Genomic DNA, 15,966 nt, shown 5'->3' with positions numbered 1-15,966 from the left:
TTACTGTGGAAAGTATGGCCGGATTTTCATGCTCTTCTTCTTCATTGAATACCATGACCCTTTCCAGTTCATCCATACAACACCATCATCTGTCCTATGTTTTGCCATGTCCCAGCTGTAGGTCCCTCCCCAGTACTATCTGCCATTGGGGTTGGCTGAGTGGCAGCGGTTGTACCACCATCCACCACCATCTTGTTTAGAGCACTGTTTTCTTGGATCTAAAGTTAACCTGATGAGGAAAAAAAAAGTATTGAAAGTGACATCTGTAATATAGGCTAACAGTTCAACAGAGTACATATACCTGCCCATGAAATTTTCAAACCGTAATAAACAATTTAAGTCCTCTCTGAACTTTTTATAAAGGATTGACCATCACAAGTGTGTGCTACACAGTGCACTCAGAAGGTAAAGCAGCTAAGAAAAACAAATCAAATTTTAGTTGCACCTCTTTAGGAATGTCATTTTAGTTTACTGATTGATAACTATGGTTACTTGCAGTTCATAATGATAATTACAATATCAATGAAATTTAAAGATAGAAAACAATGAGAAATGTATGTCTTCCCCAACCTAAACAATTCCTTTATTCATGAATATGTAATCAGGTATTAAGCATAGATTAGAGATACAGTGTATGGGTGCAGATAATTGGTCTGAATTTAGGCTTCAAGCTTTGCTAGTGTTTGTGTGAAAAGCAAGCGAGCAACTTTCTTATTTTAGCTTAGGAAAATCTTAAGGAAGAATTCAAACAAACTTTGAGAAGTGAGAAACTATCTGCAGGTGGTGTTTTTCTAACATGTTTACTAGCAAGGTTGTTGACAAAAGGTGTAGACTGAATAACCAATCATGTTCTTTGTACCAAACTACTCGATAAAAGTAGAATTTAGAAGAATAAAGTTTGCTCTCATTTTACCATCATATAGAGAGTCATGTTGTTATTTCCTAGCTGTCCAAAAATCATAACAACAACAGTGCTCTGTTACGTACTTTACAACTGAACTCCTGTCTTCTGAGTAGGCAGAACACTGCTGTTTAAATTGACGTGCTACCTGCGTCTTTCTTCAGGACCCATTATGTTTTACTGGAGTGAGTACCAATATTCCTACTTAGTGTCCTCAGCACTGCTGCTGTTAGTCTCTGACTATGAATATATTGCATCCAGATTTGCTGCTTTTTCTGTAGTAAGTCATTCATTGAACCAATAAAATTCAGCATGCTTTCTTTTTACTTGGTTGTGGACTGTCACTAACATAATATATAGTTTTACCCGTCCTTGTCTATGCCAAGGGAACTGCACAGACATTTAGCTGGTAACTTGCAGGGATATAACATATTTTGACATACTACAAAATACTGTGAAAACTAATGGCAAATTGCACAAATAATCTATATTCAGCTCTATTTTTATTTTAAATGTCTAGTGCAAGTACATACCATCCATCATTGTCTCTGTCATAAGTACTGAAGTACATGCCATTGTGAATTGTCATTGTCCTGTTTTCTCCATGCAATTGAGAAGCTCCTTCCATCAATGCATTGCCTGCAGTGCCTTTATAGCTACTAACTGAAAGCTGATACTTGTTCCCTTCATTCTGTATGGTGAAACCTCCATAATGAGCTGATACTTTATCACCATTCCAGTCCTCCATTTCAATTAAAACTTCAGTGGGCCTTATTTTGGTAAGCTGGCTGATCTTGTCATTTCCAAGCCAATATTCACCTGAGAAACAACAAGTGAGAGCTCTGTGAAACAGACTTCACAATATATTTCAAGGCAACTTTTTTATTTGCCTATAGGTCTGCTGGAGTGGATTAGTTAATTAAAAAAAAAAAATCTAAGAGCTTCAAAAATAGGAGAAAACGCTTTCAGTAAGAACAGCTCTTTGCATTTTATGCTCGGTGTTTTACCTGGTGTATCACAGTAGTTCTTCCCTCCACTCTTTGCAACATTTCCAAATCCTTTTTTATACTTGTGGCAGTGTGCAAATTAGGTTTATTAGGTTTATCGTATCATTCCTTTGTTCTCTCTCGCACGTGTGTGCACCTGTCGTTATGTAACAGTCCATTACCTGTCATTCATTCTGCCCGCGGTTTTTTTGTATTCCTCCCTGCTTCCCCGGTTGGTAAAGTTAAATTTCCCGCGTGCTTAATGGTCCCGGGGATCCCCTTCATTGGTTGTTGTACCCTCACCCCTCCCTCTCACCTATCTGGATAAAACTCTGCACAGACTGCTTTCGCGCGCAGTCGCGGCACAGCCGGAATGCGTGTGTACTTACAATAAACCCGCTGCTATTCGCTGCCTCCCTCCTCCTGCCTCTGTCCGAGTCATTTTACCACCGCTGCTGAGAGGATCTCTCAGGAACAAGAACCCCTTAGGAATCAGCATCGTTTGCGCGGCGTAGGAACTGATCCTTCAAGCGATATTCACAGTGCCTGGGCTAGTTGGAATAGAGACACTGAGGTCTCAAAACAGGGCACAGTGACATATACTGATCCCATACTCTTCCAAAATTAACACTGCCATCCTGGCAGTTCTGAATCAAAGTCCAGCCTGCAGGAGCAAGAGTATTTAGATTAAATTACCAGTACAAAAGGAGCATCAAACATCAAGATACAGCCCTTTTAACTTCACCTCAGGACTAGAGGAGCATATGGATTCCTTGCAGCAGGTCCTTCACTGTTTCTGAGCTCAGCTTTGCCCCTTTTGCTCACACTTAAGTAGAACCCTGCTTCATAAGGAAAGGTGGAAAAAGCAGAACTTGAAGGATGACCCTGGTCTTTTGTCAAGTGCATTGGAACAGGGTAAGAAATGAGCCAGGATGTCCTTATCTGCCCACCTATGCACCGTTCATGATGGTCATAGTAAAATACATATACTATTTATTTCCAGTTTCCCTACAGAAGTATCCTATTCTGCATTAACAGATGACCTCAACAAGACTTCCCCAAATGAGTCAGATTTAATTATCAACTAATTACAAAAGGTATAATTTCATATTTCTTTGTATAAAATACAAATTACTAATATGATTTTTGGTAGCATCATCAAATTAATATTATAACAGCATAGTTAAACACTAACCTCCATTATCTGTTTCCATGTCACAGTATACTCTGTATGGCTTAGTGAAAGGATCTGGCTGGATGAGGTACATTTCAGATGTTTCGCCTCCCTTTCTGATGATATCCTCACATTCTGCAAGAATAAAACAGAGACTGTTATTGAAAGACCTGTGAACTTCAAGTCTTCTTGTCCTTTGGCTTGCTGTTATATAGGAACAGTTTTAAATATCTATAGATAGTATTTTACTTTCATTTTGATTTCTGTAACACATCGAGTAAAAGAATCATGGAAGAAAGAATACTGCACTGTGCAGCTTTTCCAAAGAGGAGTTTAAATTAAAAGAGGGATTTCTTTAAAATGCTACTGATCACTTAGAAAGATTGATATAAGACAAGAGTATCTTTGGTCTGACCAGTATAGTGATAGATGAGATTTTTTTTTGTCTAGGATCACTTTCCATCTTTTCTAATACCCTGATCAATTGTACAGGCTTCAGATACATCCATCAATTTGCACAGTGACATAAATGGGAGAAAATATGTCATTTAGTTGAATGAGTACTTTTGCCTGAAACCACAGGAATATTACAGGAAACAGAACATGGGGAATGGCAGTAGTCCACCTGGGTTGCAATGGCATTTTCTAATTTTTGTATTTTATGTAAAGAATCCACAACTGCACGAAGGACCCTGAGGCTGGATGGGATGTTACTGTCCAGATTATCCTTTATATAATTATACTGCAATTCCACTTCTATGTTGTACTGAGAAAGTAAATCATCATTGTCTAGAAAAGCAGAGATGAAAAGCAGATTCGTTTTCAACATATTTCCCAGTTAGAAAATGATGAAGAGCAATTTGTCAGTACAATTTGAGATGCCACTAGAAAGGAAGGCAGGAAGGGCATTTCTTTTTGCTTACTTTTCTACAGTGTGCAAAAACTATGCAGATACTCTCAGGGAAGTGGCACGTGTGTACTGTTGTTTCTTTGCTAGCTAATAGATTTATCAGTGGTGGTTTACTGTGCCAAAAAGCAGTAATTCCCTTCTTTCTGGGGAGCCATGGTGCCAAACCAGAGGCTGGTCATAAATGGATTGGATGGACACAGGAAAACACACAGGTAAGGGGAACATGTGAATGATGTACATTTAGAGGCCTCATATGAATCTTGCCTTAGTATGAGATCCATTCCTTTGCCTCTCTCAAAGGATGTTTTTTAAGATTTAAGAGGTCATGGTCACAGAACCCTGCTTTGCTAGATATTCCATGGTATTTTTAATTTTTTAAGAAGTCCCATTAAAAAGTAACTGTAGGAATGCCAATAAAACTTCAATACCATTTACACTAGTAGTTCATAGAAATAGCTTACCTTTTCTTTGTTTTTGCCTCTTTACCAATTTATCTTCTAGAACAGTCACATATTCATAGAAAGTTGAGGAGCTCTCTGAAAGTGTGTTCACTTTAACTTTTAGATCATTAAAAACTGCTTTCACAGTTTTTTCCTGTTTTAACAGTGTAGCTAGTAGCTCACATCCAGTTGGACATAGCACTCCCTTAAAAGAAGGAAAAAGGGCTGTGAATAAAAGTAAAGCAGTTCTAGTCCCATCAGTGAACAACCATACCTTTAAACACAGTGAAGAGTTTGTAATGTGAGAACAGATATTTAAGCATCTAGATGAGCTTTAACAAACTTTATTTGCTGGCAACTTCCACACTCAAACTTGTGCTCAGTCACTAAGATGCCTCTCAGCATTGTTACAGCTTGCATTTTCCAGCAGGGATCATGGCAGACACAGTGTGATAGACTGCTGCAAGGCAGGAAAGGGTGTGCTGGGTGTCAGCATGCTGGTATGCTGTCCCGTAAGAGCTGCAGCAGTGACTGAGGGTAGACTAGAACTAGATTTTGAAACTAATTTTAAGAAAGACATGGGAGGCTGGGGTTTTTTGGTCCCAAGTGCTCCTTAAGATTGTCTGAAATTGAATCCAGCACTTCTGCAGAGGTTTTTCCTGCCCTTAATAGTTACCTGTGCAAAGCCAGGTGGAAGGCACAGGCTAACCCACAGATACTTCCTTTCCTGGTTTACGGTTCAACTCTCATCTCCCCATCTTTGCTGTAGGCTGACTCCACCACTAATCCCATGGACTCTGACACATTAGCCTTCTGAATGCCATCCTAGCAAACCCAAGCAAAGTGAGGAAAAACTGGACTGCTTCAAATGAATGACTGTCCTTTATCTGGCAAGGAAAACTCTCGTATTGGGTGTACTAGAAGGAAAGGACAGTATGCCACCAGCTGTCTCAACAGCCAGACACCTACCAGCTCCTCCAGTGTATGCTTGCAGCCTCCAGCATCAGGATAGACGATCTGTTCCTTCTTGTCCCCCGTCTTCCCCCGCTTCGGGGGCCGCGGCCGGTACCTGGCCCTGCTGATGGGAGGTGCCACAGGTTGGAGTGTGGGCACCATTTCACGCCTTTTGTCCACGGGTGGGTGGCCCTGAACATCAACCACAGGGCTCTCATCCTGCATAGCCAAGGGGAGATGAAACTCTGAATCTGGGATTTTGCTATTGCAAAATGGGGTGCACAGGGCGGAGGCATCCATTCAGCACTCTTTAGTATTTTAAACAGCAAGGAAAACCGGGAAATTGAATGAAAAAGCCATAATGGAAATATTATACTGACATGATGTAAAAGTCATTGCTATCCCCTGCCTTGTAGGACTAGTCACGCTCTCCATACCTAGATATAGATAAACTAAAAAGTCTTCAAACCAAAGTAAAGCAATATTTCAATAGCCAATTTTGACCAAAGAATAAATCTTACATAGTCCAGAGCTACTAAGCACCATGAAACTTGAAGTAGCAGGCTACAAAAAAAGGAATTAGACATCCTCAGGGCTAAGAAGCACATTTTCAGTGTCCTGTTTTTTTATTGGCTACAGGAATATTTGTAAGATCTCAGAATATCAGGCTACAGTCAAAGACATCATCAAGTCTCAGGCCAATTTCACCAGCTGTTAACTGGTGTAATTAGGAAAAGCATTAATAACATCTCTCAGAGTAGGTTTGTAGAGCTCTCTCTGATGCATACAGTCCTCATATCTGCCAGAAACGGCAAAGTCTAAGAGACTGAGCGAGGAAAACAGGCCTGGTCCCTAAGCATTTTTTCAAACAAAAAATTCCTATTAATAGTTGTTTGAGCTACTGAATCACAACCTACAGCTGTTTCCAATCCAACTCAGACTTAGCTCCAAATAACAAACATTTGAAAGGATCCAGCAATAGAGGCTACAAGTAGTTTCAAAAATAAGCAGCATACAAAACACAGAATTGCTGAAAATGATTTAACACATTAGTGTCAAAGTGTTATCAGAAGTCAATGTGCAGACACATGTCCTTTGATTGTCAGAAAGTCTGACTATCCAGACCAATTTAATTTTTACAGGGATTTTCAAACTATAAAAAAGTGTACCAAAATTCTAAATTTTATTTCCCACTAAATTATTTTACTTAAACAAAAATAAAGTTATATTAAACCATTATTTTATATTGATTCTCACTGCTTTTCCTTCTGTTTAGCAATTATTAACTCTTAATTTCCAATGTTATACTGTATGAACTGGTAGTTTGTTTGGTTTTGGTTTTTTTAATATCTACTGACTCTGCAGAAAAGTTTTTACTGTCTTTGAGACAGGACATGATTAATTACACATTTCTACTCCTTTATACCTAATACTAATTGTCTGTAACATCATATGTCAACATTGCTAAATTAGTATCCTTAAATAAATTCAGCTAAATAACTAATCATACCATCAAACATTCTTCACTCCCTACAGAAAAAGAAATAGGAAGAAAATATGTCAAAATTCAGAAAATAACTATTGTGGAGTTACATATAAAATGTTATTGTTTTAAACAATTCAAGCAGAAGAAGAACGTGCACTGGATTATCTTTTCCTACAACATCTGATTTAGCTAACTCACATAAGCTGAGTAGGTCATGAATGCAATTAAATTAATTGTTAGTTGTTAGTTGTTAATTGTTAATTGTTAATTGTTAATTGTTAATTGTTAATTGTTAATTGTTAATTGTTAATTGTTAATTGTTAATTGTTAATGACAAATTATTAATGACAAAGTATTAATCAGTATCAGTACTACAACCTCATCGTCATAGTCAAGAGAGCCTTGGGACTGAACGGAGGAAACACAGAGCAGGAACAGCAGGAGCAGTTTCATGGTGCTGGCTTGCTTGAGCAGCTCAGTGATCTTCTCTTTTCATCAGCTCTGACAGGGAGAGGTCACCTCTGTTTTTATATATATACAGCAACACTAATTTCCAGCTTCACAGTGATAGGATCAACCCTTCTGAGCAATCAGTTTCTCTGTTAATATTCAACCCTTCACTCTGTGCCTGAATACATCAGTTGTTGAGCAATTCCTCTGGACAACTCTTATCTATATGTCCCAGAGACCTCTGTTGATGCTGGCATCAAATACATGTTCAGATCCTTAAAAGCACCTCCTGCTCAGATTACACAAGGTAACCATTTTCTCAAAAATCACAAGTGCTTTAAAACAGCTGAAAAGGTGAATGGCCAAAGGAAAAAGATTATTAGATGTCATGTTGTGAGAGTTCCTTTATTTTTCTCTGCTGAAAATGTGAATATTTTGAAAATATAGTTGTCCTGGTTTGAGGGGAAGTGAGTTTTTTCAAGAAGCTGTGGTCAAACCAATCAGTGGTCAGGTTTGAATGTTGGCATTTTTTAGTGGCCACTGAGGGGTTGGACACACCTCCGAGGACACAAGGGGTTAAAAGCAAGGACTCTCAGAAGGTCTGCCTCTTTTTGGGTTCCGGTTTCAGCAGGGAAACCTCTCTTCTCCCCTGCTCAGCTTTAGGCTGAGTGGGGGAGGGGAGCCACGTGGCCAGGCTGAGAGGAACCACGTGGCCAAGCTGAAGTACGCTAGGGCCCTGGGGGGGGAAGAGAGTGGACAGGACTGGAGCTGAGCTGGCCCCATCCAGGATGGAGGGGTGGAAAACTTTGGAGGTGCCTTCCGTCCTGTCCCCCACTCCCCCCCCGGGAGAAGATGCCCAGCTGCGTGTGAGAGTTACCAAGCCTGGGAGTGCCTGAGCCAGCAGCCCTGCCGAGAGCCAGAAACTGTTAATCCTTTCTTGGCAGAAGGAAGCTTTTTCCCAGACATTGATTCTCATGGCTAGTGGTTTCAGAAGAGAAAGAGAAACAGCCTGGGACCGAGATGATAAAGTTAGAAGATGAAAAGAATCATGGATAGGCAAAGAATGAGAGGAGTGGCTTTCTGAGCTGGACTTTTCTTGCATAATCTTAGCCATAGACTGAACTCAAGTCTCTTTTGAACATAAACTGCATTTGGGTGCATGCAGCTGCCTCTGCTTTTGCTACAGTGACTGGCACTTTAAGAGTGGAGCGAACAGAGAAGAGAGGGGGAGGGTGTGGTGCCGCCCTCTGTCCTCAGGGAAGACCTGCTCTTGGAACCCTCGGCCCCAGGGGAAAAATGGGGAGAGCTCGGCATGCAAGCATCCTTAAAAGAGCCCTATATGCAGCTTTGGCCCATGGACAGTGGTGAGAGCACTGGACATGGAAAGGAGAGTGTCACTATGGCAACTTCTCCGGGCGGTGCCACGGGTGACATGGAAACACATAAGGGGTGGACCTGTGTTTTCTGAGGAGCAGTCTGGTGCGAGAGAGGCTCCTCTCTCCCTTGCTGAATTGAAGATTAGGTTTTTTTGAGTGGTGATTGTTTGATTTAAAACCCAAGGGTTTGGTCTATGGAGGGTAACGTGTAGGGGGTGGAAATTGGGGGAGGAGAAGAAATGTTCTGGGAAGGTTTCATTTCTGTTTTGTGTGTGTGTTTAGAGTTTTCCTTTCTATTTCTGTTCTTATGTAATGTAATAAAGTTTTGTTTTCTGTTTTCAAGTTTTGGGCCTGCTCTGCTCTGTTCTTGACCACATCTCACAGTAGCTCATTAGGAAAAACATACACTCATGAGTGCATTAACATCTGGCCAGTGCTAACCCATGACAATAGTAATAAATGTGAAGACAACTCACATCATACAGATTTCTGCATTTTTCTAAATAGTTCGATGGTGCCTGATAGGTATGCAAATCTTTGGGTCTTTTAACATACAAGTGAAGATAAAAAAAGGTCTATTATACTCATTACATTATAATCTTGAAAAAAGCAATGTTTTTGATTTGTTATAGATGAATACTGTAAGCATAAGTCAATATTATTCCATTAATATATCCTTGTGATATTGTAAAAGAACTAATTCAATATTACATATTAATTTGCTGTTTTCCTTTTTTAATACAAAAATTACATCTTTCAAGTATTATTTAAATATTTTTACTAACCTTTTAGAAGAATATAGCATGAAGTTGTTTGAAATCATAGTGAAATACTCAAACATACCTTCTAATATTTTATAGGACGTTCCATATCACTGCTCTCATATTAGCAGAGTTTTAACATTTCATTGTGTTTATATCCTGTGATTTTATTGGGCATTAGAAATTACCATAATGTACTGAATTAAATTAAATGTGCCGAGTGAGAGCCAGCATACTTTTCTGAAGTCATTCATATCAATGTCTGAACCAATGAAGGGATGCAAACTGTGGTCTGAGCTTCCAATTCAAAGACTAATTTGATGGAGGGGAGGATTTTACAGGAAGCAAAGATAAGAACAGCTGAAATTGCTTGGTTTAGACCTTTTTCCTGTATTTGTGCTGTTGTCAGAATTCTAGTAAACTTTGAAGATTCACAAAATATGAAAACTGTTTAACCTTACTGGTTTAATTTTTAAATCGTTTGGCCCCAAATCAGCCACGGCTCAAGGAGCTAAAACTCCACTGAACTGGATCTCTTGCATGAGGATATCACCAACGCTATTAGATTTGGAAGAACACAAACTTCTCCCTACAGACATTAAAGAAATCTAAGGCCAAAACTGACATCATTAACAAGTTCTTTCTGCTTATGGATGCTAACCAAGATGTTATCATTGATTTTGGGAATATCCTAACTTTTAATACACTTTTCCCTCCATGTACCTCTGAGGGAGGTTCAGCCACCCTCATCTTACATATGGAAGGGACGTAGTCATCTTGAACCTTTGCCCAGGGCTTACGAGTAGCTTGTGCTACAGTGGAACTAAAGCTAGGTCTCACTATTCTTGAGCTAGAAACTCAAATTATCCCAGCTCAGTTCACACAAATACTAATTAAATTTTAATAATATCAAGTGATATTTGTTCTAAATCTGTTTTGAAACCATCAGCATGCTCTGCAGTAATTTATGGTCTCCTTCTTCAGGCATTAAGCTCTCTTTAGCTCCTGGTGAAGAGCCCTGGTCGTGTCTGTGCAGAGGCTATCAGAGACTGGATGACGAGGGTTGGCACAGGAGCCACCAAACCAACTGCAGAGTCCCAGCATGGGAAACCCCCAGTTTTATTCTGCCTTCAGATGGGATTTCCCCTTTGAAACTCAGCCTTTGACCCTCCCAGCTCCAGTGCTTTTCATTGGCTTCCCTGGGAGAGTTGGGTAGTTGTGTCTCCCTGAGGATTCTCCATGAGCAACACGTCTATGTCACACCCAGCAGGCTAGCGGCTAGGTGCCAAATGACCAGATGCCTCAGGGCAGGAATTGTGTGACTGTCCATCTGGTAAGCAAGGGCCTTGTCTGCACTGCAGAGGTTGTGCCTGGAGACTTTTATGAACAAAAACAGTCCAAATTTGGAATGGCATACAGAGGAGTCTATCCTGGCAAACATACACACATACAGAAAAGCATTTTGGCAGGTGAAGTTAATCTCCATTAGCATCTTGGTTGAGAGATGTGATTTTACTCTCATGCTTGCAACCATTACAGTCAGGCTGAGACTTTATAAGGATTGAATAAAGCCTCATGAAGAACCAAACTACAGCTTAAATTTCTTCTAAAAAGAAGCTCTCTATTCAAATCAGAACAACCTATCTCTCTTCATACTCCCTCCTCCAACTCATGTGGTTAATGAGATGGTGTTCCCAGAGCTAATGTGGTGGTGATACCACAGCATGCCTACTAGAAACTGCAATAATACTCCATGGACCTGTTGGTGTTCCAGGACACCCCTCTGTACAGTATTTTTGTACTAAAAAGGCACTTACTGGCAGAGGCATACGTGCGTTTTGAGGAACGACTGTTTGCTCACTGCCCTGGTGTTGGTTGCACCGACTAGTGATGCAACCCTCTTTACACAAACCCCCCATTCCCAGCTGAATCGCTATCAGCAGATCACAGCTCTTCAGAGCTGGATGTATCCCCAAAAGAGGTCTCGAGGAACAGAACCTTCTTAGGTTAGTGTTTCAATTTAAAAATAGCTGTTGATTTAGAAATGTCCTTTTAAACCAGTAGTGTTGTAATAGTGTTATCCTATGAGAAGAATATTGTAAACTTAAATGTTTATCTCTGCTGAGATGAACATCCATTTTTCTTATTTGCTTTTACTGGTAGCAAATATTACTTCAAAGGTTTATTGTAAATGATAATTAATGTTACCGCCATTTCTGGGAGCAACATTAATGCTCACATTAATGTTCATTTGCTTTAATATAACACTAAAAGTTCATCCTTTTTGCTAGTCACCTTCTGATATAGTGCTTATAAAAAAATATAGTTGGCTATTTCCAGAATTGCAGCTGTAGCTGACATGCAAGAACACATCAAGAAGCCATATGTAACAAAGAAAATTAATGAAGTGCATATTCCTATTGTTATAAATGTCCAGCCAATTCCAACTAATAAAATATTTTTTATTAATTAAAGAATTACAGAACAAAAATTTTGGGCAAACCAGCAATCGGAAGTTCAGTGTCGAGACCCGGGATCGGCACTGGGTGAACCTTAGCTACGGCCTCTATCGCACCGTAACTCCCCCTGTTCCCAAATTTAGTCCTTTTCGGGGTCCTCTTTTATACAGTTTATTTTGCCGGCGGCAGAGTATTTCCCCACAGTTCTTTGTCTTCAATCTTTCTTCATATTCATTTCTGCCGTCCGGTCTGCTGAAGAGGGCTTCCAAGGAAAAATGAATATTAAGTCCGTTCCTCTGGAGCATGAATGGGGAGATGCAAGCATGAATGGGAGAGGCGTTCTCCCCAGTCCATATCAACCCTAATGGCTGGGTGCTTCACAGGTTCACCGCCCCCTGGAGGACTGATTCTGATCTCGGTCCACCCTTTTTTCTGGTGTTAATGTTGCGCTTCCCAAGTTCCCGGTAGGGGTATTGTTTCTCCCAGATTCCTGGCCTTGGGTGTTTCCCGTCCTAAAATCCATCGACTTCATACCCAACCGGCTTGTACATTTTATTTTACAAAACATATTTTACATCACATTTTATATACACCATAACATGAATTATTCTACTGCATTTATCACACTGTTAATATTACTGACATGATTTATTGATGTTCCAGGACTAAATTTCACCTTCGACTAAACCTTCCAGGAAAAAAACCAAAAATTAAACTTGTCCTCTATCGAGATTCTGAAATCTCTGAAAAGATTGATTTGTCCTCTGAATTGCTGAAGCATTACAAGAATAACAGGAAACAAGTTCAGATTATAAATTTCTGAGGGGAATGTTTATGTGTAAAAAAATTTAGAATACTACAGCAACTCCAGGGCCATGTGAATAATACTAATAATAGTAATAACAAGCACAGACAAGTTTTCTTGCTAAATATATATTTTTTTAACTTTGTGTCCTAGAGTGACTTTATGATGCTTGTATCCCCAATCGTCTGTTCTATTTGTGCTGTATATTGAGTTCTGTGCCTTTAAAACTTGTCGGGGTGCTCACTCAGAGCCGACGGCTCTATCGCCAGCCAGCCCAGGTACCGCAACAGACGTTGTAGGGGGGTCAGTCTGCAAGCAGCGCAAGCAGTACTGACTCCTGTGGGTTCTTGTCCTATCAGGGGCTCGTGTGAGCGATGGTAATTCGACAGGCAGTGGAACGAAATGAGGAAACAAATTCCAGACGAACAGACGGTTTATTAGAAACACCTCCTCAGCCCGGGACTGTTCGGGGGGAGGAGTGTGCGGTGGGTTTTTGTCAGGGGCGAATCGGGGGAGGGCAAAGGGAGTGGTCAGTCACTGCTGGCCAACCAGGGCAAGTTGCTAGGGGACCCGGGGGTAGGAGAACATGACTTGGACCAATCAGGAGAAAATAGGAGGGGTTTACAAAGGCGGGAAAAAATAACAGACAGCTAACCGTGTGCCGCATAACAGGTGCAGGTGCAGACAGGAGTCATGTGAGTTAAACAAAGGGACCATCAGGGGAGTGGGGTACAGAGAACCAAACGAGTACAAAAATATGCAAAGCATAACCGATTAAATTAATACACTGCCACAAAAACTGGCTCTGAGAGCAAAGCAGGGAGAGAAGAAGCGCCAAGTTTGTTTTGAAAACAGCTCTCCTCCTACACATCCCTCTCTCCGGACTGTGTTCGTCTGAAGCACAGACCGGCACCTGTGACAAAAATCTTTTTTGCTTTTTAGTTAGTTTTAGCTAGCTAGAGCAGAGAAGTTCCCTGGACTGGTTTGTTTTCCTTTTTCTTAAGACTCTTTAAATCTGCTCCGGACTGAAAACCCCAGAACACCGAAGGCTTGCACCTGCGGCCCACAGGGCCTAGATCTCCAGAAGAACTGAAACTGATAAAGAACTGAGTAAGCTGAGCCACCCACGGCAAGGATTTTCTCAAATTTACCATCTCTGTTCAGAGCAGCAAAAAGTTTTATTGTTTCATATTATTCATTCTTTATGGTTGTGGGCATTTTGTTGTTAAATAAATGTTTTCCACTTTTCTCCAAGGAAGTTCTTTTCCCGAACCGGCTGAAGAAAGAAGCCTTTTGAGTTTGCTTTCCAAAAAGACCGTATTCAGAAGTTTCCTCCCAAATTTGCCCCAAAGCAAGACACTTTGCTACCAGAGTGCATATTTCAAATTTGGTTTCCCTTTAAAAGGCAGTGGAAATAAGTGTGATTTCTTTCAACAAAAAATAGGAAGGAAACAACCCTATAGAGAGTCAGAGACTAGCCTTTAAACCATTTCCAGACATGAAATCCACCAGTCAACGGAGTGATCAAGCAGGCACATGCTACTCTGTGTGCAACCTTAGAAAGATAAACCTGTTTGAAATCCCTAGCCCTGCCAAGGTTTCCTTTCACATGTTGTGTGTCTTCAGTCTAACCTCATCAGCCCAAGAGGATGTAAGAAAGAGACTTGCCCCATTTTGACACACTGCCCTGTGGAGTTTGCACTCTGGGTTGCACTTTAAGCAAGGACAGACAATGCTCCCCCTCCTTGAGGCGCTGTGCTGGTCTTTCCAGGAAGCTCTGAAATTGTTATAGATACACATTACAGTATTGGCTTTTTGCAAATATTAAAATGATTGTTATATGTTATAAATACGTAGCAAATCAAATTAATAAAAAGAATTTTATTAATAATTTACAAAGTAAAATTTGAAATCAGAATTTGCAAAATGAAAAAGCCACAAAAAAAGTTAGTGTCAAGCCCAGGGTTGGCACCGGGTGAACCTAGCTTCGGCCTCTATCGCACCGGAGCTCCCCGTTCACAATTTCAGTCCCAGCAGGGTCAGTTTATATATAGTTTTTTGGTCGGACAGGGTATTGCTTCATACTTCTTTGTCTTTTCGATCCCTTTTCCATATTCGTGTAATTCTGTCCTCACTGTCGGATGGTTGATTGGATTTTCGAGTAGAGATGAATACTTGATTCGATTTCTGGGAAATCTCGTATTGGGATGCATACTCTGGATGATGGAAGTTAGATCCATATCAAGCGATAATCGTTGGTCTCTTCTCATAGTCACTCTCCTTTTTGTTGCAAATCATGGTCCTTGCCTGAGTTTAGGGCAAGGGCGTTTACAATTCCTAATCATTTTACTTTATTTCCAAGCCCGAGTGACTGTTACCATATTCCTCCTAAAACGCAACTGATTTTATACCATTGATCACAAATGCGGGTTATTCCACATCATATTACATGAACATGAATGATTTTACATTTACATTGTATGAACACGAAATATCTCACATCATATATTACATTATATGTGTGGTGTTGAAATAACTCTGCTGTAAGGATATAGATTTTATGTTTTTGCTTAGTCATAGTATTGGGATAGCTGATATATAGCTAGGCTTGCAATTGAACTGTTTGGTTGGGATAACATCCAATGAACATGTGAAGAGGACCCTGCTATTGATATGCCAAAACTATCAGCACCTGCCACCTGAAGAAAGCATGGACCACAACCCAAGCTGGAAGTGATAATGAAGACAGTCAAAAAACATGCATGCTCTAAAAAGGCAGGACCATGCTAAACAATTCCTGGAATATGGAAACTAGTTTGTGGAAAAGTTTGAATATGCAACAGACTGATGCAATAGAAAGGGTATTTAAAGAATGTCTCTGAAATAGCAGGCATGCACTTGGCTAAATGCCAAGTCACCGGTCCACCAAGGTACCAGGTCAACCGTATTGATCTTTTGCTTGATTTCTGTCTCCTAATTGTCTATTTTTTTAATTAAATCTATTTTCAAATTTACCAGGAAAGTGAACCTCATTTTTCACAGAACTCTAACAGAGATTGTCAGCCTCACCAGAGGGAATACCAGAATAGGCTGACATGTCAAACATGAAAGCTGGCTGCTGTGGGATTGCATTTTATGGAAATGGTTTGCTCTGGCTCACCCTTGGAAAATGTATGGTTTATCCCAAGTCTGTACCCTCCCTGCAGTATCCTGTATCTGTAACCTCATTGGCTGGAGAATGTTACCGCGCCCCTTTGAACCTCT

At 40.3% G+C, this 15,966-nt stretch overlaps 1 protein-coding gene across 1 annotated transcript; it reads right to left on the bottom strand.

Annotated features, from left to right (window-relative positions):
- Positions 1-7,304, bottom strand: LOC134565033 (fibrinogen beta chain-like). The gene is made up of 9 exons (XM_063424396.1): positions 7,230-7,304; positions 5,381-5,584; positions 4,433-4,616; positions 3,626-3,850; positions 3,083-3,196; positions 2,472-2,551; positions 1,909-1,969; positions 1,435-1,720; positions 1-31 (listed from the first exon to the last, which is right to left on the bottom strand). Exons 1-9 carry the CDS (start codon positions 7,302-7,304, stop codon positions 1-3), a joined length of 1,260 nt encoding a protein of 419 aa, XP_063280466.1.
- Positions 7,305-15,966: the final 8,662 nt, after the last annotated feature.

This window comes from Prinia subflava (assembly GCF_021018805.1).
Source record: "Prinia subflava isolate CZ2003 ecotype Zambia chromosome W unlocalized genomic scaffold, Cam_Psub_1.2 scaffold_31_NEW, whole genome shotgun sequence".
NCBI classification, from domain to species: Eukaryota; Metazoa; Chordata; class Aves; order Passeriformes; family Cisticolidae; genus Prinia; species Prinia subflava.
Note: the sequence above shows the minus strand (reverse complement) of the source record. Positions and strands in the feature narration are given on the sequence as shown.